The 26449-nt window shown below is 46.4% G+C and overlaps 5 protein-coding genes across 5 annotated transcripts in view; 3 read left to right on the forward strand and 2 right to left on the reverse strand.

Annotated features, from left to right (window-relative positions):
• Nucleotides 1-3659, reverse strand: part of LOC133836413 (ETS-like protein pointed) — a 58747-nt gene extending 55088 nt beyond the window's left edge. Inside the window, exon 1 of the mRNA XM_062266890.1 lies at nt 2532-3659. The gene's annotated coding sequence lies outside the window, so the exon portion shown is untranslated. The remainder of the gene's footprint in view (nt 1-2531) is intronic.
• A 2310-nt stretch (nt 3660-5969) lies between these two features.
• LOC133839125 (DNA polymerase epsilon catalytic subunit 1) lies at nt 5970-13091 on the forward strand. Its single transcript, XM_062270468.1, has 4 exons — nt 5970-6177; nt 6237-6363; nt 6429-12667; nt 12734-13091. Exons 1-4 carry the CDS (start codon nt 6107-6109, stop codon nt 13035-13037), a joined length of 6741 nt encoding a protein of 2246 aa, XP_062126452.1. The 5' UTR covers nt 5970-6106; the 3' UTR covers nt 13038-13091.
• A 69-nt stretch (nt 13092-13160) lies between these two features.
• On the reverse strand, nt 13161-21501 carry LOC133839124 (fatty acid synthase). Its single transcript, XM_062270467.1, has 9 exons — nt 21128-21501; nt 18430-20765; nt 17945-18368; nt 16600-17880; nt 15933-16545; nt 15603-15877; nt 15178-15527; nt 14025-15120; nt 13161-13968 (listed from the first exon to the last, which is right to left on the reverse strand). The coding sequence occupies exons 1-9, from the start codon at nt 21275-21277 to the stop codon at nt 13294-13296; spliced, it is 7200 nt and encodes a 2399-aa protein (XP_062126451.1). The 5' UTR covers nt 21278-21501; the 3' UTR covers nt 13161-13293.
• LOC133839126 (glutamine--fructose-6-phosphate aminotransferase [isomerizing] 2) overlaps nt 20518-26449 on the forward strand; it is a 120058-nt gene continuing 114126 nt past the window's right edge. Inside the window, exon 1 of the mRNA XM_062270470.1 lies at nt 20518-20527. The gene's annotated coding sequence lies outside the window, so the exon portion shown is untranslated. The remainder of the gene's footprint in view (nt 20528-26449) is intronic.
• LOC133835917 (phenoloxidase-activating factor 2) lies at nt 23581-25546 on the forward strand. Its single transcript, XM_062266104.1, has 2 exons — nt 23581-23779; nt 24168-25546. Exon 2 carries the CDS (start codon nt 24176-24178, stop codon nt 25472-25474), a length of 1299 nt encoding a protein of 432 aa, XP_062122088.1. The 5' UTR covers nt 23581-23779; nt 24168-24175; the 3' UTR covers nt 25475-25546.

The raw sequence follows: 26449 nt of genomic DNA on the forward strand, positions 1-26449 counted from the left end.
AAGTGGTTCAGGGATAGAAATGTAAATCAATAAATATATTTATGATCATAATCATAATAAACTAGGACGCAATCAAGAGGTAAATGATCATTTATTGTGAAAGATAGAAAAGTATCTGAAGGTTATCCCTCTGCAACTGTTGCTCTTTTTTTCGACAGTCACCAATTGGAAGTCGGAGCATGACGAAAGACACCTCAACGAGGCAGCCACAATTTAGTATCTAAAACAACACAACAAGACAGCATTTTATCTGAGAGCAACAGGCAGCAAGCAGATAAGGCAGCAGACAACTAAAAGAACTAGTCAAGAGTGCAACTTTCTACGAAACCGAATTCAAAATCGGAGCATATGTTTTCCCTAGAACAGAGAGTAATAACCATGGAGCATTTTGGTTTTGTAGGCGTCAAAGCCAGATACAGATACAGATACAAATACACAGACTGAGATACTCTCACAAAAAAATGGTCCATCTTCAGTTCTGTATGTGTGTGTGTGTGTGTGTGCGGGACAACGGACAGCAGATGCTCAAGGAACTCTGAACAGATTGTAAACGAATATGATATTTCGATATGGTGCACACTCCTTCGACCCAAAGCCAGACGACGACGACAAAGTAGCATGCAACAATAGGGGTGCAATTTTTCGGTGTGTACGTAACGGGACGATGATGTTGCTTCTGCTTTTCCTTTCCTTTTTTTTGTTGATCGTTCGTTTTCTTCTCTTCTTTTTTTTTTTTTGGGAAAGGGATCTACAGCGATCTGCGCACATGTGTTAACTGTCTGTGTCTAGAGGGTCCTCTCTCTTCTCTCCTCTCACTCTTCCCTACATCTGTGTGTGTTTGTGTGATTATGGTATCGATCTTGAGCTCAGCATGTCTGTCTGTCTGCGGCAGGTTGTTATCCAGCAGCACACAGTGCAACAAACAGGCAAGGACCAAGATCATTAAACGTAGCATGGGGCAACGAACCAGCTTCAAAACTCACTGAACTGTAAGTGAAGTACTCGAACTGGGTTCGAGTTATCGTATTCGTATTCGTATTCGAAGTATTCGTACTCTTACTCATGTGTGCAACTATTTTTAGACTCCTCGCTCAAGTATCTTTAGCACTGCGACAACATAATAATAATTATTATAATAGCAACGTGTGCTCTGCTCGCTAAACATAGTAAATAAAAATAAGTTTTTTTATTTATTTACAGCTTAGTTATAGTCAACGTTAAGTGGCTGACTTGCTTCTTAGAATGCGGGCATCTTGAAATTCATAAACAAAGTAAAACATAACTCGATCTTTCAAGATTTAGTTTAGTTCCTTATTTTTAAAAAATTTCCACAATTGTTTAAATCATGTATCTTTCATTTGTCATTAAATGCTTTAACATAAATATGAAAAATATTATTTAGTTCTTCATGTTTAGCAACGAAATAATGATAATAATTAAAATAATTAAAATAAAATAGCCTTGCAAACTAAATATTGTAAATGAGATCAACGTTAATTTGATCAGTTTATTCTTCAATGAATTCCCACTTCAATATTTTGTTTCTTCAGATTGAAGATCTAACTTTTATTCTAATGTCACTTCAGTTTCCTTTTCTAAAAATAATATGGGTATTGCTATATATCATCCTTATTTGAATAGTCCTTGAATAGTCCTTAAATTAGGTTACCTAATCAATATGTTAAATGCATTCTTGAAAAGAATTCTTTTTATTATTTTTTTTAAATCCTTTCCGTACTAAGATCTTCAAGTTTAAAAGATATTTCATCCAAATTAAATTATTAATTCCCTGTTATTCTTTTGGTTACTCAGATGGCTTTGTTCACCTAGTTTATTCATTATCCTTTGAGTTCACTATTTCTAGAAATCTATGCAAGGTGTTAAATACAAGTACTGGCTGATTACTTTAATGGCCTCCATGATATCATGAATGGTTGTAAATGAACGCTTACGCGTTCATTGATCCACATTCTCTGGACACATTAAGAGCTAGCTCTGATGCCACAGTAGCGCTTTTTGGGGAAGAGGTGATCGCTCAGCGATACGGACAACAAAATACTATAAAAGAGATGAAAACCAAATATAAAACCACAAGGGCATTAAACAAAACCGATTGCCATTAACGAAATGAGAATCGATGTGTCCATAAAAAAAAGAGTGAGAAAAGCGAAGAAAGAAATGCAATCAGAGGTTCGAGTAACACCGGAAACTGTAACACTAGTAATTTCAATTATGTCCAAGGGTTGAGAAGCAGCCGCCGAAGAAGAAGAAGAAGAAGACGAAGAAGGCGATGGCCAAGTTCCCCTCTTGGCCAAGTCAAGAAGAAGCAACAGCAATCCTAGCCTAAAACTAAATTGCTCAGATGCGCGAGTTGTTTTAAGTTAAGGCTGCTGCGCGGTAGCAAACCAGTTTTCCTAGATATTCATTCAAGAAAAAGAGGCAGGCATAGGTAAAGGCAAAGGCGAAGGAAGGGTTTGAGGCTTGAATAAAAATAAAAATAGTTGAACTACTGTTTTCAACACTTCACTCACCGGTGGGGTAATAAAAAAAGAGGCGTGTCACGCCCCGTCAGCAGCGTCGAGGGAAGAAGAAGTTGATGTTGATGTTGAAGTTTTGTATCTTTCCCCTTTGTTTTTGATTTCTCGCGTGTTCGCTTTTGGGGCTTTGGTTCTTTGTCGTTATGCTCTTTTTTATTAGGGTATCCAAATTAATTACAACTTCAAATTAGGCGCATAATCTTGATCGGGAGCAGAGACTGAGAAAGCAGGAGCTACTGCTCAAGTATTATTCCCCTCTCTCTTTCACACACGTTTCCTTAAATGGTTTGTATCTGTATCCGTATCTGTATCTCTGTTTATAATATCGCGTGGATCAGCAGGCAGGTTGATTAAAGAGAGAGAAGATTACGAAGTACGTGTCCGAAACAAAGCGAGGAGCAGTGCACGAAAGGAAACAGCCGAGAACTGGGATTGGGATTGAGACCGCGATCGAGAGATCGAGACCGGGGATCGGGGATCAGCTCTTCTTCTTGGCTTTAGTGCGGCTTATAAGAGACGCTGACGCAGACGTTGACGACGACGGCAACGGCGACGACGACGCAAGCAGAGATCGAACGACGCGCAGACAGAGAGACGAAGACAGTGGGACGGACACGATTAAAACACGACGCACGCACAGACGATCTTTTAAGCGATTTTGTGGTTTTGTAGACAGACGCCGAGAGATGATGATGAGAAAAGGTTTTGTTGTGTGAAGCGTTTTTATTTTCAGCCTTCTTGAGCTGCTCTTTGGCTATTTTTGGCTCACTCAATATTTGCACTGACACATTTTTTTCTTTAGCTTCAAATTCAATATCAATCAATTGCACTCGTTTCGATGACACAACAATAACAACACAGATTTGACTATCGATTGTTGTTTCTATATTTTTTTTTGGTTTTGTGCTTTGGCAGCGACGCACTCGCGATCCGCAGTGTTTTTGCTTGCTAATTAAATAATACACGCGTTGTTTGTGCGTTGCTCTTGCTGTTGTAAAATGCGTATAGTTTAGGTAAGAAGAAGAATTATTCAAATATTCCAAACACACAACCGCTAAGTCAAAAGCAAGACAGAGACACACACAGACACCGCGTCCAAACGCAAAGAGAGTCGACAACAAACTGAAGCAAGCAGCGGCGCAGCAGCAGCAGCAACACCAGCAAACACAACAACACGCCGACGCCGACGTTGACGCCGACGCGTTCTCACATGTGTGTGAGTGAGGAGGGAATTGAGCGAGCGGAGCAAGTGCCTGAGAAGCAGAGCAGAGCAGGCAAGACAGAAGCAAAAGCAGAACGCGAAGGAGCGGAGAAACGTGGAGCTCGAGAGTGTGGGGCAACTGATAACGCTAAAAAAGCGAGAGTAATTTTTGCACTGCTCTTGCATTGGTATTGGTAGCACATAAAGAACACCACACAAAACAGAATGAAAATAAAATAGCATATTGTATACCCACTAACACACACACACACACAGACAGTCGTACTTATGTAAATATGCAAAATGATTTTTGTCAAATGTACGCATTAACGATCAAAGAGAGAGTGCTGCGCGTGGGAGCCACAAGAGAGCCGATTTTTGCGCAAACAGAAAGAGAGCAGAACACACACACACCCATCACTATGCATTCTGAGCGAAAAGAAAATCAGAATTACCCAAACGACAAAAACAAAGTGTTGCTTGCGAGCAGCAGAACAACAACGATAAAAAAAGCGAAAAAAAAAACTCTGCGTGGTCAGAACGCTACATGTGTGTGAGGCACGCATGTGTATGGGTATTTGCTGTGTGAATGCGTGTGTGTGTGCAGCAATCATTTTTAGCAAGCGACGCACAGTGACACACGACTGTCGAAATGTGCCCACTGTGTGCACAGTGAAGCGCTCCCAGAAAGGCTGCAAACAGGTTTACAGTACAAACATACATACCTCCACTCACATATCCATATGCATGTGTTTATATTCTGGCAACGCTTTTCGCATAAATTACTTTTGTATGGGTGTGAGTGTTTGACGATGCAAACTAAATAGGGGGACAGCTACACATAGGGCAATAAGATTGAGCGGCTCCTGCTCCCTCCTGTTGTTCCAGTGGCGCAGCCTTGCATAACGAACACGTGTAACAAATATGGTTGACTGACGACTCGCAGCGGCGGCAACAAAAATATAAAAAAAGATTGTCAACTTCCCCAAGCAGGGCGAGCAATTAAATTTTGTGCACAGCGACAGTGACAGCGACAAGTGCACGACGACGCCGCAACAGGACTAACTCAACGAAAGAGAGTCACGAGAGTGAGAGAGAGAGAGTGTAATCTGTGCGCGAGAGCAAAAGCAGAGAGCGCTTGCGCGCAGCGTTAGGTGTGTGTGAATGCATGCAGTCTGTCTGTGTGTGCATGTTGCTTGCTGCCGACTGCATTTTTACTACGCGTGTAGGTGAGCCGGATTTTATGAATGAATTTGGTCGTGTGCGTGTGTAATTTGATGTCAAGCTGGCAATGCAAGCAGCAAACGACTGAGTTACGGCCACAAAGCAAAACTGACTATGTTTAAAGTACGACTGCATGTAGGCTCGTATTTAGGTCCACCAACTCAAGTGGCAACAAACTTAACTAGAACAAACTACTTGCTTTAAGACAATCAATCAGTTTGAAGCCGAATTTAGCCGTATAAAACTAGAGTATTCATGGTATAGTTTCATGTGGGGACACGCATTCAAACTTATCGCAAACAACTGTTGCATTTTACGATTTATGCAAAAACAAAAGAGATGGCTCCATTTAAAAGACAAAAGCAAATAATTGTTAGGGTCCAAAAAAAACGGGACATCATTCATTCATTTAAAATGAGAAAGAAACAGAGCTTTCCAAAAGCTTTTTAAAAAGCTGCTTCCGTAGTGAAGTGTGCCCCGAGTAAGATGTCGAAAAAGATTCATTTTAACCCCAACACGATATACCGACACCTGGTCATGCTTAATGCGTGCCAATAGGCGCGAAATTTGAATAAGTATACTATTTCTGCGAATGTCTATCTACGATGTAACATCTTTCAAATATTTTGTTACTACTAAATAAAATAATTTATGTTTCTTTAGTTTCAACGAATTTATTAATTAATTAGGCTAACGAATTATTCAAGTAATTAATTCGTTGAGTTGTTTCGTTAAGTTGAGTCAGACACTTGCAGCCAACTTTAAGTGCCTCAATTTTGCGTTCAACAGTAAATTAAACTGCTAGAAAGTGAGAATTTATCGAAGCATTATACAATAATCACTCAAAGAAAAAAGCTTAATTTCTCGCTATAAAAATTACCTAAATTTATATAACTCTGAATTGAATTCAGAAGGAGCTATTTACATCATGTAACCAGTTACCGATAACTTGTGGGACAGTCAGCTGTTTGCTGTTAAAACATATCGATTACTGCAACGTAAACTGTTAAAATTCGCGCGCGCTTTTGGCCTATAAACAACGCAGATTGTGCGAAATTTGCAAAGTGCATAAAATAAATAAACAAATTGCAATTACGAGAAGAAAATGCAAATTCCCCATTGTTGATAGAGTGAAAACATAAAAATGGCTGAAGCTGGCAAAGCAAAAGTGCTGCAAAACACTGGCAAATTTGTGAGCGAAACTCGTGCTGAGGGGTAAGAAATTAATTTCTTAATGCAGACAACGAATATGAAATACTCAATATTTTTTCCAGTGACGACTTCTTCAATGAGGCAGGCTACCGGCAGTCGCGTGAGAACGACAAGATCGATTCCAAGTATGGCTTCGACAGGGTCAAAGACAGCTTGGAGCGCACTGGATACTTAATCAACATGCATGCCGTGAGAGAATAATTTCTATAAACAATATAAGAATATTACTAATAGATAGCATTGCCCTTGCGCAGAACGAAGTGTTGGACGATGACCGTCGGCTAGTTGCCGCCCTCGACTTGTTCTTCATTCAGATGGACGGATCCCGCTTCAAGTGCACCGTGGCCTATAAACCGTATCTGCTTATTCGTCCAGAGGAGAACATGCACCTGGAGGTGGCGCGCTTTTTGGGCCGCAAGTACTCCGGGCAGCTAGCCAGCCTGGAGCACATCACCAAGGAGGATCTGGATCTAGCGAATCATCTCTCGGGATTGCAGCAGCATTACCTAAAACTCTCCTTTCTCAATCAAACTGCTATGACTAAAGTTAGAAGGGAGCTGATGGCTGCAGTGCGTCGCAATACGGAGCGTGAGAAGTCCAATACCTACTACATGCAAATGCTGGCCAATTCTCTGGCTCAGTCTAGCGGAGCAGACGATGGCAGTGGCAAAAGGCAGCAAGATTACATGGACTGCATCATGGATATAAGGGAACACGATGTTCCGTACCATGTGCGCGTCTCCATCGATCTGCGTATCTTCTGTGGCCAGTGGTACAACATTCGTTGTCGCAGCGGTACTGAGATGCCCGTGATCAGCTGTCGCCAGGACATCCTCGACAGACCGGAGCCGGTTGTGCTTGCTTTTGATATTGAGACGACGAAGTTGCCGCTGAAGTTTCCCGATGCCCAAACCGATCAGATCATGATGATCTCGTACATGATTGATGGCCAAGGATATCTGATCACCAATCGTGAGATCATCTCCAGTGATGTGGCAGACTTTGAGTACACTCCAAAACCGGAGTTTGAGGGCAACTTCATCGTGTTCAACGAGGAGAACGAGATGCAACTGCTACAGAAGTTCTTCGATCACATCATGGAGGTGCGTCCCCACATTGTGGTAACCTACAATGGCGACTTCTTCGATTGGCCTTTTGTGGAGACGCGCGCCGCTGTCTATGATCTGGACATGAAGCAGGAGATAGGTTTCTCCAAGATGCGCGACGGAAACTATCTGAGTCGTCCCTCCATTCACATGGATTGCCTTTGCTGGGTGAAGCGTGATTCCTATTTGCCCGTGGGATCGCAGGGCTTGAAAGCGGTGGCCAAGGCGAAGTTACGCTACGATCCCGTCGAGCTGGATCCCGAGGACATGTGTCGCATGGCTGTCGAGCAGCCGCAGGTGCTGTCCAACTACTCCGTCTCCGATGCTGTGGCCACTTACTATTTGTACATGAAGTATGTGCATCCCTTCATCTTTGCCTTGAACACCATTATTCCCATGGAGCCAGATGAGATTCTGCGCAAAGGATCTGGCACACTCTGCGAGACGCTGCTCATGGTGCAAGCTTACCACGCTAACATTGTCTATCCCAACAAGCATATGAGCGAGCTTAACAAACTGTCCAACGAGGGACATGTGCTGGACTCGGAGACATATGTGGGTGGCCATGTGGAGGCCTTGGAGTCTGGTGTCTTTCGTGCGGACATTCCGTGTCGCTTTCGCCTGGATCCCAACATGGTGCAGCAGCTGATGGACCACGTGGACGCTGTGCTCAAGCATGCCATCGAGGTGGAGGAGGGAATTCCACTCGATAAGGTGACCAACATGAGCGAGGTGAAGCAGGAGATCATTCAGGCGCTGCAGGGATTACACGACATTCCAAATCGCCTGGAACAGCCGGTCATCTATCACTTGGATGTGGGCGCCATGTACCCCAACATCATTCTCACCAACCGCCTGCAGCCCTCGGCCATGGTCACCGATCTCGACTGCGCTGCCTGCGACTTTAATAAACCCGGCGTGCGCTGCAAACGCTCCATGGATTGGCTGTGGCGTGGCGAGATGTTGCCCGCTTCGCGCAACGAGTTTCAGCGCATCCAGCAGCAGTTGGAGACGGAGAAGTTCCCTCCGCTGTTTCCAGGTGGCGCCACACGCGCCTTTCACGAGCTGTCCAAGGAGGATCAGGCAGCGTACGAGAAAAAGCGACTTTCGGACTACTGCCGCAAGGCGTACAAGAAGACCAAGATCACAAAGCTGGAGACACGCAACTCAACCATCTGCCAGAAGGAGAACAGTTTCTATGTGGACACCGTGCGCGCCTTTCGCGATCGTCGTTACGAGTACAAAGGACTCACGAAGACAGCCAAGGCGGCTGTGAATGCGGCAGTCGCTTCCGGGGATGCGGCGGAGATCAAGGCTGCCAAGGGCAGGGAGGTGCTCTACGATTCACTGCAGCTGGCGCATAAGTGTATCTTGAACTCCTTCTACGGCTATGTGATGCGACGTGGCGCTCGCTGGCATTCAATGCCCATGGCGGGCATCGTTTGCCTCACGGGCTCAAACATCATCACGAAGGCACGCGAGATTATCGAGAAGGTGGGACGCCCGCTGGAGCTGGACACTGATGGTATCTGGTGCATATTGCCGGGCTCGTTTCCGCAGGAGTTCACGGTGCACACGACGCACGAGAAAAAGAAGAAGATCAACATCTCGTATCCGAATGCGGTGCTCAACACGATGGTCAAGGATCACTTTACCAACGATCAGTATCACGAGCTGCGCAAGGATGATGATGGCAACAGCACCTATGAGGTGCGCGATGAGAACTCCATCTTCTTCGAGGTGGATGGCCCCTACTTGGCCATGGTGCTGCCCGCCGCTAAGGAGGAGGGAAAGAAGCTGAAGAAGCGTTATGCGGTTTTCAACTTTGATGGATCACTGGCTGAGTTAAAGGGGTTCGAGGTGAAGCGACGTGGCGAACTGCAGCTGATCAAGAACTTCCAAAGTTCAGTTTTTGAATCCTTCCTTGCGGGCAGCACATTGGAGGAGTGCTACGCCTCGGTAGCCAAGGTGGCCGACTATTGGCTGGATGTGCTTTACAGTCGTGGCTCGAATCTGCCGGACTCGGAACTCTTTGAGCTGATTGCCGAGAACAAGTCCATGTCCAAGAAACTGGAGGAATATGGTGCACAGAAGAGCACTTCGATTTCTACGGCCAAGCGGCTGGCCGAGTTTCTGGGCGAGCAGATGGTCAAGGATGCGGGTCTCGCCTGCAAGTACATCATCTCTAAGAAACCCGAGGGCGCGCCAGTCACAGAGCGGGCTGTGCCGCTGGCCATCTTCCAGTCGGAGGCGAGTGTGCGTCGCCATCACTTGCGACGCTGGCTCAAGGATAACACCATGGGCGATGCGGATATTCGGGATGTGCTGGATTGGAACTATTATATCGAACGCTTGGGCGGCACGATACAGAAGATTATCACAATTCCCGCGGCGCTGCAAGGTTTGTCGAATCCTGTGCCGCGGGTGCAGCATCCCGACTGGCTGCACAAGAAGATGCTGGAGAAGAATGATGTGCTGAAGCAGCGACGCATCAATGAGATGTTCACCAGTCGCCCGCGGCCCAAAGCAGCTTTAACGAATGAGGAGGACAAACAGATAGAGCTTGGAGATATGGAAGATCTAGCGGGCAAACAGCAGGAAGATTCCTCAGGCAGGCCCATAGTGACCAAGCGCAAGCGCGTGCAGCTGGAGGATGGCGAGGAGGCAGAAGGAGATGCACAGCCCAAGACCTGGAGACAGGCTTTAGGAGCGCCTCCTGCTATAGGAGAGACACGCAAGACCATTGTGGAGTGGGTGCGTTTCCAGAAGCGCAAGTGGGCGTGGCAGCAGGAGCAGCGCCAACGCTGCAGGCAGCAAAACAAGCGCTCCAGAGGAGGCGATGAATCCACCTCGGCATCAGCAACTCGCGCCACCACAGCCACCGCCACCTTGGGCGGATTTCTGCGACGGGCACAGCGCACGCTGCTCGATCAACCCTGGCAGATACTTCAACTCGTGCCTGTGAATGATCTAGGACACTTTACAGTGTGGGCTTTGATAGGGGACGAACTGCATCGCATTAAGCTGACGGTGCCGCGAATATTTTATGTGAATCAGCGAAGCGCGGCCCCGCCAGAGGAGGGACAACTGTGGCGCAAGGTAAATCGCGTGCTGCCCCGATCGCGTCCCGTCTACAATCTCTATCGCTACAGCGTGCCGGAGCAGCTGTTCAGGGACAACTGTCTGGGCATGCTGGCGGACTTGGCCACGCCGGACATCGAGGGCATCTACGAAACACAGATGACGCTCGAGTTCCGCGCTCTCATGGACATGGGCTGCATCTGTGGCGTGCAGCGGGAGGAGGCGCGTCGCCTGGCTTTGCTTTCCACGCGGGAGTTGGAGTCATTCAACATCGAACAGCTAGAACAGCGTCCGCAGTCTCATGTGCGTTATTTGCAGCAGGCGAGCAACAAGCTGAGGAAGCTGTATCTCTATCAGCACAATATTCCCACGGCCAAAAAGGAGATGTGGGCGCTCTTCCTGCTGCCCAGCAAGAAGGCCTTTGTCTTTGCCCTGGACACTGTGCGCACCAATCAAATGCCCAACATGAAGCAACTCTACACCGCCGAGCGTCTGGCACTGCTCAAGAATCTACAGCAGACGGCACAAGCGGAGCAGTTGCCTGCCGAGGACTTTACCTTCGAGATTCTCATCGAGGTGGATGTCAAGCAGATCTACAGACACATTCAACGTGCGCTCTCCGCCTACAAGCAGGAGCAACTGGGTCCAACGATGCTCTGCCTGCAGACGGCAATCGAGACGAGAAAACTGAGCACTGCGATGCCTGTGCTGCTGGAATTCCCTCAGGCGCAGATTCACATTTCTGATGATGCAAGTCTACTCTCTGGCCTCGACTGGCAGCGTCAGGGCGCTCGAGCTGTAGTGCGGCACTTCTTGAACCTCAACAATGTGCTGGAACTAATGCTGGATCAGTGTCGCTACTTCCATGTGCCCATTGGCAACATGCCACCTGACACTGTTCTCTTTGGCGCTGATCTCTTCTTCGCCCGCCTGCTGCAGAAGCACAATTTTGTGCTCTGGTGGTCTGCAAGCACGCGTCCAGATTTAGGTGGAAGGGAAGCGGACGACAGTCGGCTGCTGGCCGAGTTCGAGGAGAGCATCAGCGTGGTACAGAATCGCGCCGGCTTCTATGGTGATGTCTGCGTGGAGTTGGCCCTGGACAGTCTGGCTGTGAGTGCGTTGCTGCAATCGAACAAGATTCAGGAGATGGAGGGCGCCTCCTCGGCCATCACGTTCGATGTGATGCCGCAGGCCTCGCTGGAGGAGATGATTGGCACTGTGCCGGCGGCCACGTTGCCCAGCTACGATGAGACTGCTTTGTGCTCGGCCGCCTTTCGCGTCATGCGCTCCATGGTGAATGGATGGCTACGAGAGGTGTCCATAAATCAGAACATCTTCTCCGACTTTCAGATCGTGCACTTTTATCGCTGGGTGCGCTCTAGCAATGCCTTGCTCTACGATCCTGCTTTACGGCGTTCGCTCAACAATCTGATGCGCAAGATGTTCCTGCGAATCATTGCGGAGTTCAAGCGTTTGGGTGCCAGCATTGTCTATGCGGACTTTAATCGCATCATACTGAGCTCGGGCAAGAAGACGGTGTCGGATGCTTTGGGATATGTGGACTACATTGTGCAGAGTCTGCGCAACAAGGAGATGTTCCACTCCATTCAGCTGAGCTTCGAGCAGTGCTGGAACTTTATGCTCTGGCTGGATCAGTCAAACTTTTCGGGCATACGCGGCAGACTGCCCAAGGGCATTGACGAGACCGTGTCCTCAATTGTGGCGGGTAACACAACGTTGCGCCAAAGTCAGGCCAGGCACGAGCGTGGCGAGGAGGATGACGACGAAGATGATGATGATGTGCAGCTGGCAGCAGTCGAGGACGAGCAGCAGCTACCTGACGAGGAAGAGGAGGAGCTGTCCCTCGAGCTCAACTGGACCATTGCCGAGCAGCTGCCGGATGAGAACGAATGTCGCGAGAAGTTCGAATCGCTGCTCAGTCTCTTCATGCAATCGATGGCGGAACGCAAAAGCACGGAGCAGGCCATTAAGGATATCTCCCACACAGCCTTCGACTCGGTGCTCAAGCTGCACAAGAACTACGGCAAAGGCAAGTCGAGTCCTGGCCTGCAGCTAATTCGCACGTTGGTCAAGGTCCTGAGCGTGGACAAGGCATTGGCAGAGCAGATCAACGAGCTGCGACGCAATATGCTTCGTCTGGTGGGCATTGGCGAGTTCTCAGATCTCGCCGAGTGGACGGATCCCTGTGACACGTACATTATCAACGAGGTGATCTGCAAGGCGTGCAACCACTGCCGCGACTTGGATCTCTGCAAGGACAAGCAGCGCGCAATGAAGGATGGAATGTGAGTAGTGAATTCTGCTCTTCATTTTACCAGTTTTATTATTTCATTCTCTCTTTCTTCTGGCAGTCCTGTCTGGTTGTGCGCCCAATGCTATGTGGCCTACGACAACGAGGAGATCGAGATGCGCATGATTGATGTGTTGCAACGCAAACTCATGTCCTTTGTGCTGCAGGATCTTCGCTGTGTCCGCTGTAACGAGATCAAGCGCGAGAATCTTGCCGAATTCTGCACGTGTGCTGGCAACTTTGTGCCTCTGATCAGTGGCAAGGAGATCGAGACGCTGCTCAGTACCTTCAGCAACGTGGCCAGCTACCACAAGATGCAGTTGCTCCAGCAGACAGTGCAGCAAGCCATGAAGACGCCGCGTTAATCACAAGTTGACAAAGTGTGTGTCCTTAAAATAAAATGTTTTTTATTATTATTATTGAATTACTATAGAAATTGCAATTGCGGAATGGATTCAGATTGGTTGGCGAGTCAGACTACAGTTGGGTTTGGTGTTAAATAAAATGTTTGTTTTTATTATTTAGGAAACTGGATTAGTGCAAGTGTAGGTTGGATTAAAGATTAAGATTAAGTGGTTAGCTGGTTATTCATAGGATATAGTATAGAATAATTAAGTTGGTTTAGACCACGGCGACTGCCTTCGAGTCTCGAATGTACTCTTCAAAGTTCTTGTCGTCCAGCAGACCAGGATCAAAGTCATTGATCAGCTGTGGCAGCACGGGATTATCCAGCATGGTTGTGTGATTGCCCTCGATCACTTTGAGCGTCACCTTGCCCGATGTTAGCTGCGACACGCAATAGTCCTCCTCGATGTCCTGCAACGAGACCTCTGCGGGTCGCACTAAGGTAATAGGTGACTTCAGGTCTTTTACGCTGTCCAAGTCAAAGTTGGCTGCCATTTTCACTCTGCGGAACATGGCCTCGACCATGGTGCGGGAGTAATCCTTGCTGTAGGCGCTCTGCTTGTCCACATACTCCATGAACAGATCCATCTTCTCCTGTGGGGTGTCGAGCTTGTGGAAGATGACGGCTGCCGACTCCTTGGTCTCCTCGGGGAAGATTTGGTTGACAATGCTCGAGAAGAGCAGGTCATAGAGATCGTTGTCTGAGAAGTTCTCGCCCAGGTGGAGATTTGTTAGTCTTTTAAGGAAATGCGGCGCACCATCGATGAGCATGACATGGCCACGGAAGCCAGAGTTCTCAAGGAGTGCAGCGAGCTGCAGGGCCACAAAGGATCCGTATGAGTAGCCAATGAGGTAGAAGGGATCTGATGGCTTCAGCTGCGCTTTCACGTGCTAAAAAAAATTGGATTAGTTCTGTGTGTTTTTAGTGACTAAAAGAGGTCGCTTACCTCCAGAGCTTGCTGTCCGATCTCGCTGACTGTTTCCAGGCCAGCAAACTGATGCAATTGCAGCACATTCGCTCTGCTCTGCAAGCTCGAGCCAATGTTGTACCAGGCTTGACCTGCTGTGCCCTCCATACCAGGAATGATTATGTTGGGCGGTACACTTTGCTTTGAAGGCGCCGCATTTGTTTTGAGGGCAAACATGATTTGATCACAGTGAGATTCATCGCCCAGATTGCGTAGCAGCAGATCCATGCCCAAGAGCTTGCCCTCGGATGCGAATATCATCTTTACGGCATCAGTGTTGTCCTTCTCCCTGGCTTCGACATATTCCTGCAGCTTCTGGAAGGTGAGTGCTCGCAGATCTTGAGGTGTGAGTACCAGCTCAAAGTCGCGTTCAAGAGTTTGCTTTATCTCCACAGCCATGAGTGAGTCCATGCCCATCTCGGAGAGGGTAGTGCCCAGGGAAACCGACTTGAGATCCCTAATGCCCATGATATTCATCACTGTATCGATAATACTTTCGTTTCCAGAGCGACCCGAACGTTTCTCAGCAACCACCATGCTGGCCACAATCGCTGCTTTGGCTGTAAGCAAGGTATCCAATTCCTGGAGGCAAGATGAGATGCGCTGCTGCAGTGTGCCTCCAATTTCCATGTCAATCTTATCCTCTGCCATATCAGCCACAAGTCCAACTTCACCAACAGCGCCCCATTGAATAGCCTTGGCTGGCAGTCCATCCCTGTAGCGTCCCTCAATGATGCGCTCCATCACAGAGTTGGCCATGCCGTAGTTGGTTTGTCCAGCATTGCCGCGACCGCAGGACACGCTGGAGAAGACTACAAAGTGTTCAAGGTGCGGACACAGTTGGCGAGATAAGACATCCAAGTGATTGGTGGCCACTGCTTTGGGTGAGAAGCTCTCTACGAACTGCTCGGCAGTTTGATTGGCAAAGATGCCGTCTCGCAGAGCAACAGCCAGGTTGAAGATGCCACCGACTGGACCCAGCTTGGCTGCATCTTGCAGCAGATGGCGACAACCTTCCAATGTGGAAATGTCAGCTGTGTTAACCACCACATCGCAGCCATAGGTCTTCCAAAGACTGTAAAAGAAAAAGTTTTTCAGTATACAACTATATGTCATTTAATAATTAACTTACGCAATTCGGTAGGACTGATAATCCTTGCTTATGCCACGACTGGAGCTAAGCACCAGCTTGCGAGCACCTCGCAGCGCCATCCAATCAGCCAGCTCCATGCCAAAACCACCCAGTCCACCGGGAATAACGTAACTCATGTGTGGCTTGAAGTAGACTTGGCTGAGTACACGCACAGGAAGTGTCTCGGGAGCCTCGGGAGTTTCGCGCACCTTGATGATAACCTTGCCAATGTGCTTGCCACCTATGAGGTGTCGGAAGGCTTGCTCGATTTCGTGGGCAGGGAAGACGGTGACTGGCAGCGGCTGGATGATGCCACTGGCAATATCCAAGTCAATGAGGTTCTTCAAGTGCTGCGCATTGAAATGATTAATGTGAATTCAATTAAGCAGGCATGTTAGAGCAGTTAAGGGGGAAGGAGTAATTACCCAAATGTCTTCATCAGATGCCACCAAAAGGCTGTCGGCCAAGACGGCGTGGAAGGTGAGCTCTTTGAGGAAGGCGCCCAAGCCGAGTTTGCTGTCGTTAGCCATATCGAATTTGCCAATCTCGAGGAAGTGGCCCGATTGTCCCAAGCACCGCACAGATGCCAGCAGCTTGTCCTCAGAGAGCGAGTTCAGCACAAAGTCAACTCCCTTGCCATCGGTCTCTCGCTGTATCATGCGCTCAAATGAAGTGTCACGGGAATTGCCAATGTTCGACTCTGCCAGGGTTTGGTGTCAATAAATATAATTCATTTTGAATGTATGCTAACTTACCCTTAAGCTGAGGGAAGGTGTCGAGCAAGAACTGCTTCTTCTGTGGAGTACTGCAAGTGGTAAACACCTCCAGGTTGTAGGCTAAGGCCACGCGAATTGCAGCCAACCCGATTCCTCCGGTTCCGGCGTGTATAAGAATGCTCTTTCCCTTGCGAATGTCGGTGGCCATAAAGAAGGCATAGTAAACTGTGATGTAGACAACGGGAACGGTGGCTGCCTCCTGCAGAGACCAATGGTCGGGAATGTCCCAGATGAGCTTTGACGGTTTTTCCACATAAGAAGCGACACCACCCTTGACCACCATACTCATGATGCGTCGACCTGTTCGCGTATTGATGCCCGAATATTCAAAGCCAAGCACACAACTCTGATCAATACGATTGCTGCCATAGAGCTCGACAGCCAAACGACCAGTGGCAAGCATCACGTCCCTAAAGTTCAGCGAGGAGTAGGCGATTTTTATCATGCAATCCTCGGGCGCTAAAGGTCCCTCGAACCACCGCAGCGAGGAGAGATCGCCACGCTGCATCACGTTGCCATAGATGTGATCTACTCTGGGCTTCAGTTCGTCGACCGCTGGCAGCTGTAGATGTCTGAGACTGCCCCAGGTGCCCTATAGAACAGAGAAAGTCGGTAAAGAGTTTTAAGGTTTAAAATAGCTACTTACATTACGATAGATGTTGAAGGCCAAGCCCAGTGAGTACTGCGACGCATAGAATGGATCTGCGAGATCGAACTCGGGTGCACGCGGATCATCGATGTAGAAGCACGTAACCAGATTACCATCGGGCTCCTTGCGTAGACAGTTGACCAAACCAACCAATCCATTAAGCTTCTCCTTAAAGGCGTAGGCAACGACATGGCTCTTTATGCTGATGGCAGACTGCACCTGATTGAGCCACTCGAAGCTGGAATCATTGTCGGATACCTTGACCACGGTTGGTTGGATCTGTAGTTTCTTGGAGATTTTCTGCAGCAGCAAATAGACTTCCTCGTTGTTGTCGAGTGGAATCACAGTAATGAGACGGAATTGCTCAGGCAACTTCAGGTTGGCAAGGTTCGTTGTGGGACGTTCTCGGATCAACAGGTAGCCATTGTCCACCAGCACCTTCTGGGCATTCTGAATCACATCCTCATTGAGTTCGCCGCAGATGCCACCTGCTACCACAAAGTGGTAATTTGAGAGTGCCGACAATTTGCCGTTCTCTACGTGAATGGCGGGTATTTCCTCTATCTTTCTGTCAGTGAGGTACATGTATTCGCCGGTAATGACTGGCAAATCTTCGATCGCCTCGGTGAACTTGCCTAACACAGTGTCTCTGCCATCAGTGTCCACTTCCACTAGTTTGACCTTCATTACTGCAATGTTCTCCAGAGCTAGTTGCACACAGAGACGAGCGGCATTCGATAGAGATAATTCTGGAGCTGGTAGATAGGGAATGAATTCGTATTTCTCCAGCACTGGAATGCCAGGAGGACGACGTCTTTGTACTGGGCTGGCATGGAGACCAGTCAGCTCAATGCCTCCAGCAACAATGCGATCATACTTGTGATCAACATAGACATCAAAGACACGATTTTCGGGGTCCATTTTGGTCATCAGATCGAAGTGATGCACGCCATTAATGCGCAGCTTACGAATCTTAGTGGGCAACAGCAACGAACGGGAATCTGTTCCCAGAATCTGGATCTGCAACATTGCATCCATGAAAGTTACCCAGTTGTAGTTCCATTCGACTTGGCCGTAGAGTCCATCGGAGCGTGCGCTCTTTACAGCGCGGAAGGCACCATTGTAATGATAGCCACGCAGCTTAAGTTCTTTGTAGAAGTCCTTCTTGGACACCATTGGGAAGTCCGATTCTTGCTTGAAGTGATATACTTCCGGTATGGTTGGGCTTTCAATCTCCCTGATCTTGCCTGTAACCACCAAACTACCTCCTTCGGTAATCTGCAATGACAATAAGAATATTAGCATTCTGGCTTATCGAATATATGTATTCTTTTAAACTTACCTCAAAGTGTCCTGTGCCGTAGTGAATCATCACGTTTAGTTCAACCTCGCCGTTCACTGACATGTTGGTAGCCCTCAGGAATTGCACTTCCTCGAATTCGACGGGCACGTCCATATAGCTGGGACCGTGATACATCAAGGAGAAAGTTTCCCAGACATACTGCAGGTAGCAGGTGGCGGGTACAAGGATCTTGCCATCAATGACGTGACCGCTCATGAACTCCTCGTTGTCGCTGGCGAGGTTAATGGGGAAAACGCGTTCGCCACTCGATTTAGTCTTCATGTTTTCATACTTGGTGACAAACCAGTCCTCGCTGTGATCCCAGCGGATAAGGGAACTAATGCTTGGCGTGGAACGTGAGACTGGGAAGTCGACCTTGGGGTACAACTTGGACACGGGCACCATGACGCCATTCTGATAGAGTCTAGAGAAAATAAAGGAAATGTCTAAAGCACTAGAATACATATTTTCAATTCCCAACTTACTTGCCCAACGCTGTCATGAAGAACAGTGCGTTGTTCTTGTTTCCGCGATGCGTCAGAGGAATGTGCACGCCACCGGGCATGGAACGTTTGAGAATGGCACCCAACAGACCATGAGGAGCTATTTCAATGGTCAGTGCATTCTTAGGCAGCAGAGCGAAGGTCTCTTCAAAGAGCACAGAATTCAGCAGATTATTCGTGTGGTATTCGGCAGAGCAAATCTTCCGCTCGGGCTGCTCCCATTCGCTCTTGGGTACACTGGTGCTCAACCATCTGGAAGTCCTTGGTTTCGGGTTAGGAATGGTTTCCTTCATGTAAGCCAGCAATGGCGGGCCCATCTGAGCAATGTAGTGAGAGTGATAGGCAATGTTTGAGCATGGAACTTCCTTGGCAAAGATGTCCTTGGCCTTGAGTTCGGCGACAAACTGGGCGACATCCTCAATAGGTCCCGAGATGGTGCAGGAGTCGGCGCCATTATGGCAGGCCACCGCAATAGTTGGGGGCAGCATCTGCTTGATTGTCTTATAGCCAATGCCAACAGCAGCCATCGATCCCTTGATCTTCTCCGCATCCACACTGACTTTGCCACGGTAATAAGCAGCCAGGATCATTTGCTCAGCGGTCAGACCTCCATCAGCATAGGCACAGCCCAATTCACCCACGGAATGACCAATAATGTACTCGGGTTCCAAGTCAAGGGAGCGCAGGACATCAGTCAGGCCAATCTGGCAGGCAGCAATGCCCACAAATGAGTTAAGGATGTTCTTGTAAATGGCTGGATCATCTGAGGTAATGATGTTGATCAGATCCAATCCCATGGGCAACAAAGTCTTGTGGCAAACTTCAACAGATTCCCGGAATCGGGGAATCGTCATCAAGGACAAGCCCATCTCGTTCCACTGCGAACCCATTCCACTGTACACCCAGACAATGGGACGCTTTAGGCCAGTGTAATGCTGGACATCGCGGGCCACAGCCTTCGTGGGTTCCACGCCGTTCTTAGTAAAGACACCATAGCCTCGAAACACCAATCCCGACACATCCTCCTCTTGTATATTCTGCAGCAGCCCAATGAACTCGGCATCCAGCGGTTTTGTTTCGATGGCATTAAAGATCTCGTTGATGGCATCTTCGGTTCTGCCAGCCCAAGTCAGAATCCTGGGCAGATCATCCTCTGGTAGGCCAAAGTTTGTCTTCGACTTGGGAAATGCTTTCAGAATAGCGTGAGCATTAGCGCCGCCAAAGCCGAAGGAGTTTATGCCGATGTAGGGCTTGGGCAACGGTGTCGAGTCCTTAACCACAATCAATCGGCCTTCGGCAAGTGCGGTAATTGATGGCTTAACCTCGGTAAAGTTAATATTCGGCGCTATCAATCCGGTTTCAAAGGCAAAGCAAGCCTTGACCAGGGAACAAATGCCTGAGGCAGCTTCCGAGTGTCCTACATTCGACTTGACAGATCCTACCAAAAGAGGCTCTGCTCTTTGACTGCAGAGCACGCTATCGATAGCCTTGCATTCCTCTGGATCACCAACGACGGTACCAGTGCTATGAGCTTCCAGGTAGCCTAGATCATTGGGGGTCAGATCGATTTCCTTGTAAAATTCCTCTAGAAGTTTCTCTTGAACCTTGCCCGAGGGATAAGTAATGCCTTCTGGCTTGTAGCCATCACAGTTGGTCTTTGAATAAATAACGCTAGCGTAAACTCGTTTGGCGTCACGCTTCCTCTGCAAGAAGAGACAATTGATCGTCTCCGATCGAGTGTAGCCACTGGCATCCTTATCGAAGGGGCGGCAGAAGCCATCGGGAGCCAAGACACCAAGTCTTGCAAATTGCAGCGTTACAAATGGATGAAGTAATAGATTAGATCCTCCAATAATTGCTGCATCGATTTCGCCATTTCGAATCGCACTGAATGCATTGTCTAGGGCATACATCGAACTAGAGCAAGCGGTGTCCAGCAGGAAAGAAGGTCCTTCCAATCCCAAACAGTATGAGATCCTGTTGGCCATCATGGCACGACTGCAGCCAGTGATGCCAAAGCCGCCTGATGACACCTTCTCATAGAACCAGGTCTTCTCCGACTCTGAGATGCAAGATCCAATATAGACGCCCGTCTTGGTGCCACGCAGACTCTTGGGATTGATGCCAGCATCGATGACCGCCTCATAGGCAGTCTCTATCAATATTCTGGTCTGAGGATCCATTGTATGCGCCTGCTTGAAGTGCACACCGAAGAAGGTGGCATCGAACTTCTCCAGTCCATTGATTTTACCTGAACGCTTGGGAATCTCTGGGTTAAAGTGGCGCCAGCGACGCTCATCGTCATCTACCATATCCACCTGACAAATTATAAATATGTCACACAAGTTAATATATTAAGTTTAACTAAGTTCTATTGAACCTTAAATGAATAAGCTTGAGCTTCGTTAAGTGAATGAAAATATTAATATATATTAATAATTGTATATTACACATTTGAGAATAAATTAAATATGAATAGAATTCAGTTTTACGATATAAAACAACGTTCATTAAAAAAAACTTCCTTCACACAAAAAAATTCCACTTTCTGTCATTTCGAGATGTTGAAATAATAATTTAATTTTTAGATTGTAATACAGATTTCACAATTACGTCACATTAGTCGCATTTTGTAAACTCGTTTGTTATCAATCACATATATGAGTAACATTTTAATCACCTTGTTGTAGAGATTGTACTCGTATTCGGAAATATTTTTCGAGTTTGGAAACTTGCCAGCCATTCCGGAAATGACAATATCATCGCCATCCGTATCGGGGCGGGATCTGGAGTATTTCTTATCCTTCTTTAAGACCATATTGTTTGCCATTGCACTTGATTGGGTTTTAATCACTTTTGCTTATTGAAGATAGTGTCTTTGGAAATGTCTTTTAAGGATCTTCTTTTGTTTATCACTTTCACTTGCACAGATTTCACTTTTGGTGAATAAATCCAAATAATATGGCTAAGGCGTTTCCTTCGTCAAATGTAATCCAACTGATGCGAATGCGATTGCGAATGAGTGCTATCGAACTGCTATCCAATACAGCAATTGTACCTACAAATTTGACTAGGGCTGCTTTTATACACTTGCTGCCGTCATGGGAAATAAGTATTACAAATTCCAGAAGGTATCAAAAATGGTAAATTCTGAATACTTTGACCACACTCACACCCTAGTAATTAGAATCAACGAATTGCATGAATAAACCGTGGATTTCGTATTGCACTGTGATTCCTCGGGGCTCTTCAAATTAAAATAACTACTAAGTAAATGAAATATTAAGTTGCTACATACGAGTATGGTAAATAAATATAAAATGTTATGTGTATTGTGTGCATGTTAAAAACTGAGCTTGTAACCTCATTAAGCAACAAAAATTTTAAAGCGCCGCGCCTTATTAGCATTTCTTTAAAGTTTGTTAAACTATTCTGAATATATTTAAATTTATTACGAAGCTATCATAGGCAGCTTTCTAATTTGAATCCATCATTTTATTTTTTTTGTTATTTTTATGAAAATATATTACTTGATCATCTATTCCATCATGCTTATCAAGAAAGGTGTGATATTCCATACGTAAAGTTTGTTTTACAATATAGGAAAATTACAGGGTGTTTGCAACATTACTTTGTAGGGTGCAAAGCAGTTCGTCGTGTTGAAAAACATTTGAGGAGGTTTTAATTGTTGTAATGATTTTCGAGTTAATGAACTTGAACAAGCCGCTTCCACCGGCAAAATGTAAATCGCAAAAACCGTTCGTTGAACTTGCTTAATAGCATGCGTATGCATATGTGATTGATTCTAATAAATATGCACACACACCCTTCAGTAGACAAACAGATACATATTGATACTATATAGATGCCGCAACACATGTTGCATTCGAAGTGCAAGCAACTATTCTAATTACTACTTAGAATTACAGCAGGATTCCCACGCTCAATTTGATACAGAAGTAGATATTTGTGCACTCGGGAAATTGAATAGTTTTAATAGATATATGTACTTTGTAAATTTAATATTTTCATTCTTATTTTGCAGAATTTGAAATATAAATTGTTATTTATTATTTTACATTAAATCAAAACATCCTCGCTTAATTTGAATACAGAACCAAATACTATGGTATATGGTTAGTCGAGAAATTCGAATATTTGATGTGCATAGTAATTACTATTAAATTTATAATGATAGAACACAAATAGCTTGGCAGGTAAGCAAGAATATATTAGATTCCTCCCACTACTACCCTATTTATCATATTCCTTGGTATGCTCGACTAATTAAGCTTTATACATTAGTAATTGTAAGGATATATGGCTGTAATGTATATCTTTATTTTGCATATGGTTTAAAAAAACAGTGTTAGCATTTTTAAAGTATTTCTGGGCTAAAGAGTATCATTGATTGTTGCTAATAATTTGAAAAAATGGCTTGATTGCTGCCAGGAAATGCCCCCGAGGCATTCTCCACAATCAATGGCAATCAAACGATTTCGATTTTGCATACCTTCTGTGCACATTCATACATATGTATTCACATGTGAGTGGGAATAGGAATGTTCATGTGCTTGGGGCAACATACTCTCCTGGCCGAGAGTGTCAAATAAAATATTTATAGTGAGCATGAGTGGAAGGCCAGAACTCTGCCTTGCCGTTGTTATCTATGCAAATGGGCAACTTGAGCTAAAGCCAGATAGGGGGGAGATTATTGAGTAATCGCCATAAGTACTGAGTTGACTTTGAGGTAGGAGGCAGTCTGCCAACTCGGCTGCAACAATAAGTCTATGATTAATAAGTATTATGGCAAGTGCTAGAATTCGCATTGATAAAACGAACGAGGGACGCCTACAATGGACAATGAACAAGCTGCTCATCCAAAGGCCCAAGACACAACGGAAACCGGTTTCCCAATCGAGCTGGTCACAAGCTCAACTGTGATTAATGAAGTGCGCGCTTTGCGAAAGAGTATTGAATAGCGATGGCTCTCCGATCGTAAGTTCAAGATCGCGTCTCTCTCTTATCAGCAGCTCAGATCCGAAGAGAGAGAGAGCTTTCACTCAAAAGCTCGCTTCATGCGTGCAATGTATCTGATCGAGCTGAAGCTCATCGAGTTAGTCGTAATTGAAATTCGAACGCGGTCAGAACGCTCAGGTGGCCGCTTAGCAGATTTAAAGTTTACAAACTTTGTCTGGCTTCCGAGAGATTAATAATAATACTCAAGCGATAATCAAAAGTTGTGCTGGGATTTTTTTTGGAGCAAAAGTCAAGGTTATCGCGGAACTGCACAAGAGCGAATCCAATATCAATACCACTATCTGAAAACCAGGTTAGTCACAATCGTTTTAGTTGTTCGCTTTAGCCAGATTTTACGCTTGCGGGAAAATCCGTTTGAATTAATTTTGACGTCATTGAAATATTGTTGACATTTCTGAGTATACAACCTGCTGAGTGGGCGTGTGAGTGTGTGGCTGTGAGAGTGTGCGTGCGAATACAAATACAAATATAGCAGGGATTCGTTCAACAATGTAAACTTGCTCGCTTCGATTTGTTCTGACAACTCTTAAATTTGCGAAACAAGTTAAACGGGATTCTCAGGTTTTCATTAGAAAATTTCCCTCGCGCTAATTAACGAAATACTGTTATTAGCATTAATTGGGGGACTTTTTAATGCGAATAATTCAATCTCATCAACACTCAATACAACTCTATTTCAGAGATCGAGATGTCGCCTGCAATTATCTTGACTGTTGCTCTGCTGGCGGTTGTCAGTGCTGCACCACAGCAATCCTCATCGATCTTGGACCGCAACATTGCAGATATCTTCAACACAGACCCAAGCTCGGCAACGCCAACTCAGATCTCGCCAGCGCCGACGCCAGCGCAGACCAGAAACCCAGGCGCAGGAACTGGCATTGGCCGTGTAGTGACTCCCGACCCAATCGATGCCAGCAATCCGGTGATTGACTTCAACTCCGTCAGTGGCAAGCAAGCAAATTGCAACTGCGTGCCCTACTACATGTGCGATCCCTCGACGAACAGCATCACCGAGGACGAATCCTTCGACGGCTTTGGACAGATTGACATTCGCTTTAGCGACGACGATCCCGTATGTCCCTCCTCCGTCGATGTTTGCTGTGCCGGCAACCGCACTCGCGACGTAGTCTTGAATCCCACACCAGTCGAAAAGAGGCCGGATCAACCAAAAGGCTGCGGCATACGCAATGTGGGTTTGGACTTTACGCTGACGGGCGCCACACAGAACGAGGCTGGTTTCGGCGAGTTCCCCTGGACAATTGCCTTGCTGCATGCCAACAACTATAGTTTGTTCTGCGGTGGCTCCCTCATCCATCCACAGGTGGTGCTGACTGCAGTACATTGTGTGGCACCGCATGCTCCCGGCACTTTCCTGGTTCGCGCTGGCGAGTGGGATGCACAGACAACGAGGGAGCGATTGCCATACCAAGAGCTACGCGCACAACGCATCATCACACATCCGCAGTTCAAGGTGCGGAATGTGGCCAACGATTTTGCGCTCGTCATCTTGACAGAACCATTCAAGCTGGCGGATCACATTAATGTGGTTTGTCTGCCGCCCCAAGGAGCCACGCCCGCTGGTGGCACCACCTGCTACTCCACCGGCTGGGGCAAGGATGTGTTTGGCGCCGCCGGCAAGTACAGCGTCATCATGAAACGCGTGCCGCTGCCTGTGGTCGATTTCAATACCTGCCAGACGCAGTTCCGTGGCACTCGCCTCGGACCCAAGTTCGCCCTGGATCGCTCGTTCATGTGTGCGGGAGGCCAGCGAGGCATCGACACTTGCCAGGGCGACGGTGGCGCCCCACTCGCCTGCCCCATTGGCCTTGCCTCCGAGAATCGCTATCAGCAAAGCGGCATTGTTGCCTGGGGCATTGGCTGCAATGACGCAGTTCCTGCGGCCTATGCCAACGTTGCCACCGCTCGCAGCTGGATTGACCAGCAGATGTTGGCCAACGGCTTTGACACCAGCACCTACACGGCCTAAGCCGCTCTCAGTCTATCGCTGTACTCTCTCTCGTATGCTAGGAAAAGTCTATAATAAATCAAGTTTAATCTATGCAGCGTGTGCCGAGGTACAATTGTGTGGCGACTCTCTTATTGTTCGCCTAAAAGGGTCGAATGGGTTAAGGATGTCCGACTTCATTACGTATACTTGATATTCGCACACTTAAGCAGACAATGAGTTTAGTCTTCTTTTAAATCGCTCTGGTTTAAAGTTGTCTTGAAACTATTTTCAATCCGTGCTCTGCCAAACTTTTATTCCATTTATTTAGATTTCATTTGTGCACAAACATTTCGGTTAGCGACTTTAATCCTCCAAGTTTTACTTCTTTCATCTTCTGTAGCCTTGTTTAACTATTTATTTGGTGTTTCGAAGGAGTCTTGCTTTATGTCAAATCGAACTCTTGAATACGCATCTGGATCAATGCGGAATTGGAATTTATTTTGGCAATAAATTTCATTTTAGACTTTGAATTGAAATTGGGCTGGTGTGCAATTGGATTTGAGTTAAAGCATTTACGTTTTTTTTTTTTTATTAAATTGTGTATACTTTTCTACCAATGTTTAACATTAATGTTATGTAATGTTGCACCATGTTAATTTCTTATCGTTCTAGAAAAATTTCGTGTTGAAAGAGTTCGTGTCTAAGAGTAATTCATTGGTACGGCAAACTGGCAAAAGATTATAGATAATCTACATAGTAATATGTCTTGTATGCAAGCAATGTTATTTTTACGACTATATTTGCTTTGTTTGTTCAATTCAAAAGCTATCTTGATAGAGACTTCTACTATATCGAAAAATCGATTGAGAAATTAAATTCTGTTCTGGCCACAAATTAAAGATATTTGGCATTGCAATATGTGTGCACACTATTTACATGCCTCTAATTTATAGTGTTGACCTAGTAAAAAATGCAAATGCAAAACTTGAGGAAAATTTCAAGTTTGAGTTGGGG

Source organism: Drosophila sulfurigaster, chromosome 2R (assembly GCF_023558435.1).
Source record: "Drosophila sulfurigaster albostrigata strain 15112-1811.04 chromosome 2R, ASM2355843v2, whole genome shotgun sequence".
Lineage (NCBI taxonomy): Eukaryota > Metazoa > Arthropoda > Insecta > Diptera > Drosophilidae > Drosophila > Drosophila sulfurigaster.